The sequence below is a fragment of the Sorex fumeus genome, unplaced genomic scaffold, assembly GCF_029834395.1.
Source record: "Sorex fumeus unplaced genomic scaffold, SorFum_2.1 ptg000107l, whole genome shotgun sequence".
NCBI classification, from domain to species: Eukaryota; Metazoa; Chordata; class Mammalia; order Eulipotyphla; family Soricidae; genus Sorex; species Sorex fumeus.
This window is the reverse complement of record NW_026606164.1, coordinates 1,224,712-1,237,049: the sequence shown is the minus strand read 5'-3', so window position 1 is coordinate 1,237,049 and position 12,338 is coordinate 1,224,712. Positions and strand designations below refer to the sequence as shown.

At 61.9% G+C, this 12,338-nt stretch overlaps 1 protein-coding gene across 4 annotated transcripts in view; it reads right to left on the bottom strand.

The window, feature by feature from the left end:
- Window positions 1-12,338, bottom strand: part of DPP6 (dipeptidyl peptidase like 6) — a 507,074-nt gene that overhangs the window by 310,660 nt on the left and 184,076 nt on the right. For all 4 annotated transcript variants that reach the window (XM_056134830.1, XM_056134833.1, XM_056134829.1 and 1 more), the window contains exon 2: window positions 902-1,016. In XM_056134830.1, coding sequence (XP_055990805.1) covers window positions 902-1,016 — 115 coding nt within the window. The remainder of the gene's footprint in view (window positions 1-901; window positions 1,017-12,338) is intronic.

The following is a 12,338-nucleotide window of genomic DNA, read 5'->3' as shown; positions in this document are numbered from 1 at the left end:
AAGAAGCTGACAGTGTATTTCCCCCAGTTTGAGTCCTAAGTTTTCTACTTTAGGGTGCTGGACTCTAATGCCACAAACAGGCCCCGAAACCGTGAGAGTGGGTGGGAGTGACAGCCCTGCTCCTTGGCCATGTGCCCATTTCTGTTGGGTTATCCCACCCTGGCCGCTAGCTCTGCGGGGGGCTGTGCTCAGGGACAGTGCTCAGGAACAGTGCTCAGAGACAGTGCTCAGTGAGCGCTCAGAGACAGTGCTCAGGGAAGTGCTTAGGGACAGTGCTCTGTCCTTGGCGTGGCTCACCCCTTTACTCCCTCCAGACTCTCCATAGGGCCCGGGGGCGCTCAGAGCACTTGGGTCTACAAGAACTCAATTTGCTTGTTGACACATGCGTTGGCTCTAGGTTTTTAGGTAACTGTTTGGGGCAGGGCAGGCATGGTGGTTCTTGAGGCCTACTCCTGGCTCAGTGCTCGGGGAACCAAGTGGGGTGCCGGGGACTGAACCCTGGAATAGTTGCGCGGTGCCCCCCCTGCGATGGCCCTCTGTGTCTTCCTCCCATGATCGGACCCTGGTGGGCTGTGCCAAGGGGTCCCTCCTGGCGGCGCCCCGGCCCGACAAGCTGTCTGATGTGTGGGAACGTTTCCTCCCTCTGCCCTTGAGCTAACCCCAGGCCCCAGGACGTGTGAAGTCATCACGCACAGCAGCTGCCTCGGGCTCACAGGCGTGAAGGATTTGTCGCAAGCCACCTGCCGGCGGTGGTGGTGGTGGCGGCGGCGGCGGCGGCAGGGACAAGCCCCGAGCCAAGAAGGCGAGATTCTCTGGCGCCAGCTGACCCGGGGCAGGACGGGGGACGCTGGCGCAGAGGCGGGGAGCGGGGGCGCCTCCCTCCCCTCCCGAGCCCGCCTACCTGGCGTCAGCAGGATGACGGAGGTGACGATGAGCGAGCAGATGACCAGGATCACCAGCAGCGCGATGGCGATGCCCTTCCAGTTCCTCTGCGGGGGGTTGCTGCCAACCAGCTCCTGCAGCACAGGGGAGGCCGGTGACCAGGCGCCCGCGCCCCCTCGCCCCTGCCCTCCCCTCCTCTCCCCTTCTCCTCCCCCTCCTCCCCCTCCCGTTCCTCCTCCTCCTCCTCCCCCTCCCCCTTCCATTCCTCCTCCTTCTCCCCCTCCTCCTCCTCCTCCTCCTCCCCCTCCTCCTCCTCTCTGTTCTCCCCAGGCCCACATCATAGTCTCAGCAGGAGAAGATTCTAGAACTGAGAATTTTTTTCCCAGTCTTACTACCTTCCTGAGCCCGGCAAGCTACCGAGAGTATCTCGCCCGCACGGCAGAGCCTGGCAAGCTCCCCGTGACATATTCGATATGCCAGACACAGTAACAACAAAGTCTCCAATGGAGACGTTACTGGGCCCGCTCGAGCAAATCGATGAACAACGGGAGGACAGTGATGATTAAAAAAAAAAAAACTACTCTCCACACGTTCGAACGAGGCTCGTGCATGAAGAAACTGGCAGAGGAACCCAGGCATGTGGGATCCGGGGCTGAGATCTCCAAGCCTGCTCGGATCGGGACTGGGGCCTCCTCCACCCAGATCCCCCATCTTCCAGTATCTAGGCATTACACCCGCCAACTGCCCCCGGCGCCGTGTTATGCCATCAACAGCCAAGACCCAGAAACTACCCAGCTCCCAGAATCATGCGGCCGCGACATCTTATTATCTAGTTCTTACTCTTGGAGAACCCGGCAGGCTACTGAGAGTATCCTGCCCGCACGGCAGGGTCTGGCAAACTCCCCATGGCGTATTCGATATGCCAAACACCAGTAACAATGATGGGTCTCATTCCCCTGAAACTGAAGGAGCCTCGAATGTGGCACTTGCTAAGATCTCAGGGCTAGGACGAAGGAGACGTTACTGGGGCCTGCTTGAGGAAATCCATGAACAACAGGACGACAGTGATACAGTGATGAATAAAACGGTGTTTCAGAGAGAGAAAGAAGAAAAGTGCCACAGAGGCAGGTTGTGTGTGGGGGACGGGCGGGAGGGAAACTGGGAATGTGCCCTGGAGAAGGGGCGGCTGTGGGGACGTCACGTGACTGAACCCGGCCACGAGCGACCTTGGGAGTGCAGTGATGCTTTTTAAGTGCGTTTCAGCGGCCCCCGACGCCCCCACTTCCTGGCAGACGCACAGCGAGCAGCCGGACGCCCTGGTCTCTGCAGCTGCAAACCCCGAGTGCCCAGAGTGGGCAGCGGGCCAAGTCCCTGCCCGGCGGAGCCCCCGAAGCCACCCAAGGGCGCAGCGACTCCACCTCGTGAGTTGCCGATCCCCGAGTACGCGCAAGGTCTGGGATCCAGGCTGAGACCCTGGCGTCCAGGCCGTGGCCCCTGCAGCCCCACACAACGGCCTGACACAGAGAATGTTCCGGAAGCCCTTGCCTGCCCCACAGAGCAGAACCTCACACCCTGGTGGGCTGCCGCGGGGAGGAGGCGGTTCAGGTCCCTGGCCCCTCCCCCGGCAGCCCAGAGCCACGGTGCCAGCCAAAGTCTGGACCTGGCTCGCCTTGCCACGACAGTTGGCCACGGCGCACGGCCCCACAGGCGCCAGGCGGGAGGGCTCAAGCAGATGGTCACTCACTGGGGAGGGATGAAGCGACCTGGAGGCCCTTCCGGCCGGTCCCGGGCTGGGCTCTCCTTCAGGGGCCCCCACCTGTCTGCGGGCAGACCCCCACCCCCCATCAGTCGCCTGCCCCCAGATTCCCACCCGCCCCCGTCAACGGGTCGGGGCTGACGTGCTTCCTCCTGTGAATCCGCCCCTCTCAGAACCGGCCTCCTGTCACCGCCGTGGTGGCCCCCGAAGCCCCCCCATCCCTGCCCGCCTGCAGTGGCACTGTGTGGGGTGCCGCGCCTGTTCGAGCAATTCTTCCCGAGAGCAAAGGGGAACCCGGGAGCCCCCGGCGCTGTCGCCCGAACTCTCAGCCATCGCTCTCGACGTAGGCCCGGCCCGAGCTCACGTCACCCTGGGCATTTCCGTTCCACGGTCTGCTGGACAGCGGCTCCAGGGAAGTTAATTCAATAAGCACATTCTCCTCAGCGCAACCAACCGGGATCTATTCTTTCGTTTGTTTCAGGGCCACACCCAGCAGTGCTCAGGGCTGACTCCCGGCTCTGCACTCAGGGGTCACTCGTGGTGGTGCTGCCAGGCATGAACCCAGCGCCCGCCCAGACCTGCCGGGCTGCCAGCCCCCAGCGGGATCTGTTCTGATGCTCAAAGGCGGGTTCCCAAGTCGCCTGGGTCAACGGTGCAGGTCACGGTCGGAAGGAAGCACTGTCGGGGTGGAGCACTGTGTAGGGAGCTGCAGAGTCTCAGGCAGCAGCTGCACCTTCCACACCCACGCCCCAAAGCAGCCTCAGACCCGACAGTCTTGGCCTAAGTCCCGGCGCTGGAGGGAAGGCGGCTCAGCGCCAACGTCAGACACCCCTGCAGGCAGCTCGGCAACATGAAACAACACACACACACACACACACACACACACACACACACACACGTCCCCAGCAAGAACCAACAGTGGGTCGTGGGGACAGAAAGAACCGAGCGTGTTCTGCAGGAAACGGCACATCCGTCGGGAACCAGCACCAACGTCACGGCCCTCAGCCCCCCTTCCCCCTGCACGCCGGGAGCCCCCTCACGCCCCAGCCCAGGACGGGCCCATCTGGGCACTAGGGAGGGTCCCACAGGCCCGTTTCCTCTGCTGCCCACCAGAGCTGGGACCAGGAGCAACCGGCGCCACAGCAGAAGGCGGGAGAGGCCGTCACTGTGCCCGAGGCGGGTCTCCGAGGGCCGGTGAGACACCCCCACGTCGACGCTGTATTTACCGGGACCCCCGAGTCTGAAACAGGACAGAGAATTGTGCGGCCGGCCACTCGCTCCGTGCCCCAGAGGGACATCACACCCTTCTGCTTCTAGACGCACTCCGCCAGACGCCTGGAACCCGAGAACATGTGACTCATGCAATGTCACAGCAGCACAGTGCTCCTCGACCCGGCGTTTCCGTGGTGGAGGCCAGCTGCACCCCCGCTTGCAGTGACCTTTCTGGGAAACTGAGCGAAACGTTGCTCTTGCTGTAGGATGCCTCGAGCACCAGAGCACGGCCCTGCGGTGGGCACGCAGGGAGGCAGCCCCTGCAGGAACGTCCGGAGCCCCGGGGAAGGCCGCTGCCCCCCGGCTGCTGCCTCACCGCCAGGGAACTCAGCACCGCTGTTCGCTCCTTCCGAGTCCTGTACACAGACACAGCGGAATACCACGCAGCCGTGAGCAAAGACAAAATCACACAATCTGCCGCAAGGAGGGTGGATCTGGAGAGGGCCGGGTGGAGCCAGCCAGGGGGAGAAACAGCCACAATGACCCTCTTATATGCGGGACATAAGGAACCTCACAGGGGAACAGCTGATGCCCAGAGGCGCAGGAAGGACGAGCACGGAACTGGGCTCAGCAGGGAGCTCGCACTGAGGCAGGATGGGGGAGAGGTTGGGGAAGGGGACACGCTGAGGTGTCCAGGGTCAGGCCAAGGCTGCGGGCCCGGAGCACTGAGGGCGAGAGCAGTGCAGCAGGCAGGTCGCATGTGCTTGGGCCATGGTGACGGGGGGACAATCCTGAGCAGGGCTGAGGGCCGGCAGCTGGGATGGTTCCCTGGCAGGAGCACAGCCTGGGCCCACTGCAGCCCACACACGCGGTAATGGGCAGAGGGACGTCCCGACGCCAGCGGACACTGGGAGGGGCAGTCGGCCTGCGAGAGGCCGGAACCCCATGGGGGGCCAGGAAGGTTCCCAAGCGCCTTCCCCCGCCTGGAGGTTAGTCCGGCGTGAGCCAGCGCTCACTGACGTTTGCCGGTGAGACGCCACCTCCCAGGAATAAAATACCGCAAGGCAAGGCCACACGCATCCATCGGGGAAGAGCCGCACGCCTGCCCACCGAGCCCAGTCACCTGCTGTCCACATGGATTTCCTTTCGAATATTGATTCGCTGCGAAACACGCTGACATAAATTTCTTCATGGGCCATTTACTCTAAGTAGAAGATAGCGACAAATTACCAGATCAATGATGCCTGCACGTCAGCGGGTCAAGCCACGCTAATCACTGCCTTCTCACGTCACAGGACACCAGACGGCCCTCTGGGGGGTGAGCGGGCCTGCAGCAGCCCTGGGCCACCGACCTTGTCTATCAATACCCACAGCATCCATCAGTACCGTCATGCCTATCAATGCCCATAAGCATCCCTTATCACTCATCAGCACCTACCAATATCTATCAATACTAATCAGTACCCAACAACACCCACTTGATCACTTGACTTCCCATTAATCGTCGATTTGCTCGAGCGGGCGCCAGTAAAGTCTCCATTCGTCCCTGTCGCGTGCTAGTGTAGCCCAATGGCGTCTGTTCGCTCCGGGAACATGAAGGGCCTCAAACCGATCGTTCATGATCTTGACGAAGAAGTCTGACCATCTGGTAGGTGGGCGGCCATGCGGTCTTTTGACATCCCGTGGAATCCAATTGGTAACTGCTCTAACCCAGCGGTTGTCTCTAAATCTCATTACTGACCAGCCCATCTGATTTTTGACACCTTGGCAAACGAGACAGCGTCCCTGAATCTTGATCATCGACGGAGGTCGGAACTCCGGATTCTTTCTCTCATTTGAGTAAAACGTGATACAACACCCATTAACATCTATAAATATCCATCAGCACTCACCAATACCTATCAGTACCCATCAATACCCATCAGTACCCACTGATACCCACCAATACTCACCAGAACCCACCGATCTCCACCAATACCCACCAGCATCCATCAGTACCCACCGATATGCACCGGCACCCATTCGTATCCATCAATTACCCCCAGCATTCATTGATACCCATCAGTACCTACTGATACCCACCAATACCTGTCAGTACCCATCAGCACAGGTGTGTGGCCTCACAGGTGGGACGAAGCCCTAGAGGCACCAGGACCACTTGAGTCCATCCCCGGAGTCCAGAACTTCAAGGAACTCTGCCCCAGACTAGCACCTGGCAGAGCCCAGACCCTCCCACGCGGTCTGAGGCAGTGCCCACCTCCCTCGGGGATCTGTGAGGCCCCGACCACGGCAGCCCAAGGTGCAGGCTCTGGGGAGTGCAGACCCTCCTCGGGAGGGCAGCTCAGAACAAAGCGACAGGGCTGGGGAGGGAGCAGAGACAAGGGGCTGTCAGGGCTGGGACCCCTCTGAGCTCAGACAGCGGCCGGCTGGGGGTGCAGGGACAGGCCGGGCAGAGGGTGGCGCCCCCGCCCCACCTTTCCATCTGATGGACCAGAGATGGACGCGGGGGGGCCGCACGGGCAGCTCGGCTTGTGTGTGGGGTCTTTGCTCCCGCGGCCCCTCGCCTCAGGTGGGGCCTGTTTGGAGAGCTGACGTCCTTGGTATTCAGTATCACAGTTCCAAAGCCCGCCCTCTGGCTGCAGGTACAGCTGGGTTTTTAGGATGACAATAAATGATCCCAACAAGACGCGCGCAGCGACAGGAAATCTGTTTCCTCCGGCCCACGCAGGGGCCTGTGAGAGAGCAAACAACGGGCACTGCCCGAAACTGGGCAGGAGGCAGATGCCAAGGTGATTAGCTGACGCACCCCGAGCAGAGCCGCGGGCACTGCAGTGCAAAGTCTCGGGCCGGAATCATGAGCGAGTCCCGGGCAGATGGTGCGTGATGGGTGCCCTGGCCACACACACACACACACACACACACACACACACACACACGCAGGCATACACACATACATGCACACACAAACAGGCACACACACACGTGCGCACGCATGCATGCACACACAAACAGGTGCACACGCACACATACACACGCACACACATGTTCACGCATGCATGCACACACACATACACATGCAGGCACACACACACACATACACACAGGCACACACGCACACACACGCACACACACGCACACACACACACACACACACGCATGCCCTCCCGTCGGCCTGAAGCTCGGGGCCCTTGTTTCTGTGCTGGGATGTCCAGCTGGCCACGGTCAGGCTCTTGGCTGCAATGTGGATGCAGACTCTCCAACAAGGACATTTCCGGGAAAATTGCCTTCCTGCTCAGAGCCTTGGACTGTCCGAGGCGTGAACGTTCCACCTCTTCAGGGTGCCCGTCCTGGGGAGGACACGCACACCGCAAATCTCTGTCCCTAGCCCTGCTGGGCAGTGGGAGAAGCCGAGGGTCTGCAACAGCCTCTCAGCACGCGCGGGTCCTCTGCCCGACGGAGCGCGGAGGCCCCCAGGCTCAGACACGCTGGCCGGCACCCTCAGCCCCCGTGCCAACACCCGCCCCAGTGCCCGCCTGCAAGGGACAGACCACGGTTCCTAAGGCATTGCGCACGCAGTAACCCCCTCCCGGCAAAGTGTCCTTGTGCCCGTGCCTGGCCTCCCCGCCGCGACCTCCCTCCAGCGCTGGGGTCATGTGTCATGTGCTCTGTCTTCTTATTTTTCTCAAAACCTTTTTTTTTTTAAATAGAATCGCCACGAATGATAAAGTTACAGTCACTCGTGACTGAGTTTCAGGCACAGGACGTCTGAGCACCAAGCCCCTCACCAGCGGCTACTTCCGTCCCCCAGTGTCCTTAGCGTCCCTCCGGCCTCCTGCCTGCCTCTCTGGCCGACTCTGTGTTCCTCTCCCTCCCCGTCAGATGCCGCAGTCACAGTGCTGTGACTGAGAGGGCATCACGCCTGGCCCTTCCCCGTCCGGGTCCAGGGTGACCGCGGCCCTCTGCCACTGTCACGACGGGCACTTCCCAGTCCCCGCGCCCAGGGGCAGGTTCCCGCTGGGGACCAGCTCTGCCGCGCCCCATCCGCCCGCCCCGAGGCGTGTTGTCCCCCGCCGCCGCTTCCTCTGCTCCGGCCTCTGCCTGTGGCCACTCTGCACCTGCCACCCTCACTCTGACTCATTCCCTCCGCGTGACACTCGCCAGACCTGTCCCCGCCTCGGCAGTCGCGTGACTTCATCTTCTCGTGCCCGGAAGGAGGCCGCGTGCCAGGACCCGGTCACAGCACACGGCGACCAGTCAGACGCACGGTCTGGCCTCCTGGGTGGAAAAAGGAAACTTAACTTGGGGAGAAGCGTCCTGGGACCCCTTGACGTCCTGGAAACGTCGAGGCGGCTGAGTCTCCCTCTCTGGGCGTCCCAGCTCACCCCAGGAAGTGGGCAGAGACGGGGCTGGGACTCCCCACCACCCAGGTGGAGTTCACAGAAGGCGGCTCACCGTGTGACTTAGCGGCGAGGCGAATGTCCTTCCCTTACAGGCCCTGAACTGGCACCCCGAGAGGTCACGTCACGTGCTGGAAGCCACACAGCGGGCAGAGGGAGCACTGGGCCAGCCCACGATGCCAGGCAGCTCCTTCCAGCCCCGAGACACGCCGTGGGCAGCACCCACCTCCCTCCCTCCTGACAGGTCAGCGAGTGCCGGTGGGTCCGGCCTGCCATGTGCGCCCCGCTCTCAACTCCCTCGACAGGACTCTAACCATCCTGTGGACCCCCCAGAGCTCCTCCTCGCCTCTTGGCCCAGTGCGGCCTCCCTGGCCAGGCCGCCGCCTCCGGGAAGCCGTGGGAGCGCCCGGCTCATTCACTCACTCCCGCGCGTGAGGTGTCAGGCCCTGCTGCTCTGGCCTGGTGACGCTGCACACAGCAGACTCTCTCTGGGCATTAACAGCTCCTGGGCCAACTCCAGGTAAGCCCGAGTGGGCATCAGGGGCCGCTCTGGGCCCCTCCAGGGCGGATTCCGAGGGGGTGGACACAGAGGAACGTTCTAGAAGCACCAGGAGGAACAAGATACCCTGGCCCTGCGCTCAGTGCCACCTGCGGCGGGCGTGAGGAGCTGTCTCCAGACACCAGCGACACGGCAGCTCTGCTGCTGGCTCCCGAGGGTTCCCGGCTGCCTGGTGGACTATTAGGCGGTGGAGAAAAATACGATTAAGCATCTAAAAGGGATTTTATTTCTAAGGAGAAAAAAAACAGAGTAATAAGGACACGCCTCTTGGCAGCTCAGCTCTGAAGAGCTAAAGGTTAAGCGTCAACGTCTCGCCCAAAGCCGTTTAGAAACAGCAAATCCACTCACAGCCGGAGTCCCAAACCACCGTCTGAGCCCCAAAGAGCACTGCATGTCCTTGTCCCCAAGTCCCGGGCAACAAGGACAACGATGTCTGCATTTTTCTTGACGCACCCATTTTGGGGAGGGAGGCCGGGAAAAATACCCGATCACAGAGACAGCACAGCAGGTGGGAACTTGCTCTGCACGCGGCAGACCCGGGTTCAATCCTCAGCACCCCGATATTGCCCTGAGCCTGCCACGAGCCACCCCTAGAGCCGGCCGTAGGCTCTGCTGGGTGTGACCCAAACCCGGACCAAGTAACGCCACTCGTGAACACTCATAAAAGGTAAACGGCCCAGACACTAATGGTCTTGGTTGCTATTTTTATGTGCCGAGAGGTTCTTATCGAAAGGATTTATTAAAACAAGCCTCCGATGCGGAGGTCTAAATAAAGCGGTCGCGGGGGGGAGGAGGCGGCGGTCAGGACTGGGGGAGGGGGCGGAACCCCCGTGAGTCTGTCTCACGCCCAGTGCAGGCAACAACAGGGTCCCACTCCCCAGCCTCCCTCTGCTCCTCCCACACGCACCACGAGTGGCCGGTGCCGTGGCAAACCGATCGCATTTCCACGGTTCCCTGCGGTTCCAGCGGCCTCGGGGACCGGGCCGGCACCTGCACCCGCCAGCCCTGTCCTCCGGCGCCCAGCGAGCATGTGGGGCAGAGGCGGCACACACACACCCCCGGCAGGGAGTGGGACTGCCTGGGACCCTCGGCTTGTCCTCCCCCGCAGAGCCAGGATGCCACCCCCCACCCCGCAGCCGAACCCACGAGCCACATGCCCCAGAGTTCTCTCTGGAGTGCGCAGAGCGTGCGGCTGGAGAGAGGGAAGACGGGCACCGGCCAGGGTGCGAGGGACAAGGGGCGGGGGTCTCTGCGCAGAGACAAGAAACGGGCTGCTTCAGGCATCTCACCGGCTCACTGGCTGCTGCCTGCGCCGGCCCGTCTGCTCTGGAGAAGCCCTGGGTCTCTCTCGAACACACACACTCCCTCCCTCTCTCTCTCCCTCTTTCTCCCCTCCTCTCTCTTTCTCCCTCCCTCCCTCTCCCCTGCCCCCTTAGCACACATCTTTCTAAATAAATCCCAACGAAAACAATCCAGCCTCACCCTCTGGCCTCCTCCCGAAACTCTTTCCTTGAGGCAAGACACGGGCACAAGCTGCCGTGCTATCCCGGGCCGATGTTTATACTCTGGGCAGTAAAAAAATACTCTTAAAAACCCAGTAATTTCCCCTTTTTCTCCTTCTGACTTTTGGGCCACACCTGGTGGTGGGTGAAGGGGTCAGGGTGCTCTGCACTCAGAGCTCACGTCACTCCTGGCAGGGGTCGGGGGTCACAGGGGTGTCAGGGGCAGACGCGGGGCGAGCGCCCTCCCCACCATGGTGGCTCTCTGGCCCGCGTGTTTATAATCCTGAAAAGATCCAGTTCCCAGACGGAAGCGGCAGTACATGGGGACGGACACGCGGCCGCTTCATCGGGAGGGCTGGCTGAGGGGTCCCGGCAGGCCTCGAGGGTGGCTCCCCCCTTTTGGCCGGCCCACCCGGCCCCAGTCCCTAGCCGAGACTGGCACAAGGCACCGCTCTCAGGAGACTGGGCCCGCCGTGCCCGCTCATCCCCTCACCAGCCTGGCGCGTGCTCGAGCGAGCGAAAGAGACTTCACCCGAGACGGGGCCCGGAGCGGCATTCGGAAAGCGGCCGCTGAGCACTGGCAGAAGGGGCTTCCCCACCCTCCACGGGCCAGCGGAGACCGTGAGACCACTCAGTGTCACCTCCCACGCGGAAGGACGCGGAGTCAGCACCTTGTCAGGGGGGCTGGTGGGGAGAGACAGAGACAGAGACAGAGAGAGACAGAGACAGAGAGAGACAGAAAGAGAGGAGAGAGAGGGAGAGAGAGGGCGGGGATTGAACCCGGGGCCTATGGCATCCCGGCTTGAGCCTCCTCCTGGGCGATCTCTGGGCCCTGGCAGCAAGCTTTGGCAACGTGCTTTGCTCCGCCCCAGAATCTGCCAACCCCGCCCTCCCCGCCCTCCGCGTGGGCAGAGCCCGGGGGGACGCCCGACGCCTGCATTAGCCCCATCCTGGTGAGCAGAAGCCTCTGAGGAGACAGACCGCAGCCCCTGAAGGAGCGCTTCCTTTTCATCGTGACTAAATGATTTCCTAACTGGCACGGGAGAAGCTCCCGGCCTCGAAGCTCGCCTTGCGTACGGAGACTTCCTCCTCCAGGGGTGCTGCATCCGAACGGTGAGTCGGACGTGTAAACCGCAAGCCCTGGATTCACCCCGCTGCAGTGCCGGAATGCAGTGCTCGGCGCACAGTGCTCAGAGGTGGCCAACGGAAGGCGGCCCCTCCGCTCCTCTCGAAGCGGCAGGAATCTGGCGTGCAGACCAGATGCCAGGCAAGAGACTAGAACGTTCCCCCTCGGGAGGAATAGCGGACACAATGGCCCGGACACCCAGACTCCTCACGGCTGGCTTCAGTGATTTTCTCCGAGACCCTTCTGCAGTTCCTTACTGTCATCAAGCCAAAGGCACAGCCCGGCTGCCCAGGCAATCTGCATCCATTTCCATGAGAAAGCAGCTATTTTTATTTGCCTCCAGGCATGTATTCTTGGGAGGGAAAAAAAGAAAACCTGCTTCAGACTGATTTTGAATTCCACTTATTTTTCAATTATCTTGAATAATAGGTTTTGATGTTTCCTCTGCAGGTGCAGGGAGCGCCCGGATTCCGTGGCTCAGTCCTTCTCGGGAGAAGTCGGGGAGGAGAAAGAGGAACGGGGGCCGGCCGGGTCACCTGGCGGCCGCGGACGCAGCCCGTCTCTGTGTCTGACGCAGGCGGGTCTCAGCTGAGACTCTCAAGTGTGTCTGGGTGAAGGGACCCTAATAACGCTCCCCCCACCCGCCTGCTCCCGGGGACCCAATCAAAGGTGTCACCAGAGTCACTGACATTCACGGTGGTGCCACAGAGATGCGCTGAGGGTCACGGAGCCGAGCAAGGGGCCAGGGACAGCAGGGGACAGCGTGGGACAGCGGGGCCACGGAGGCCGGGGGTGTCACCACGGGGAATTCGGGACATGAGGGAGAGAGGGGCTGACGGAGAGGCTGAAAGGAGGCCCAGGGGCTGTGCGTGAGGGCTCGGGCCAGAGTCAGATGCCCCGAGCA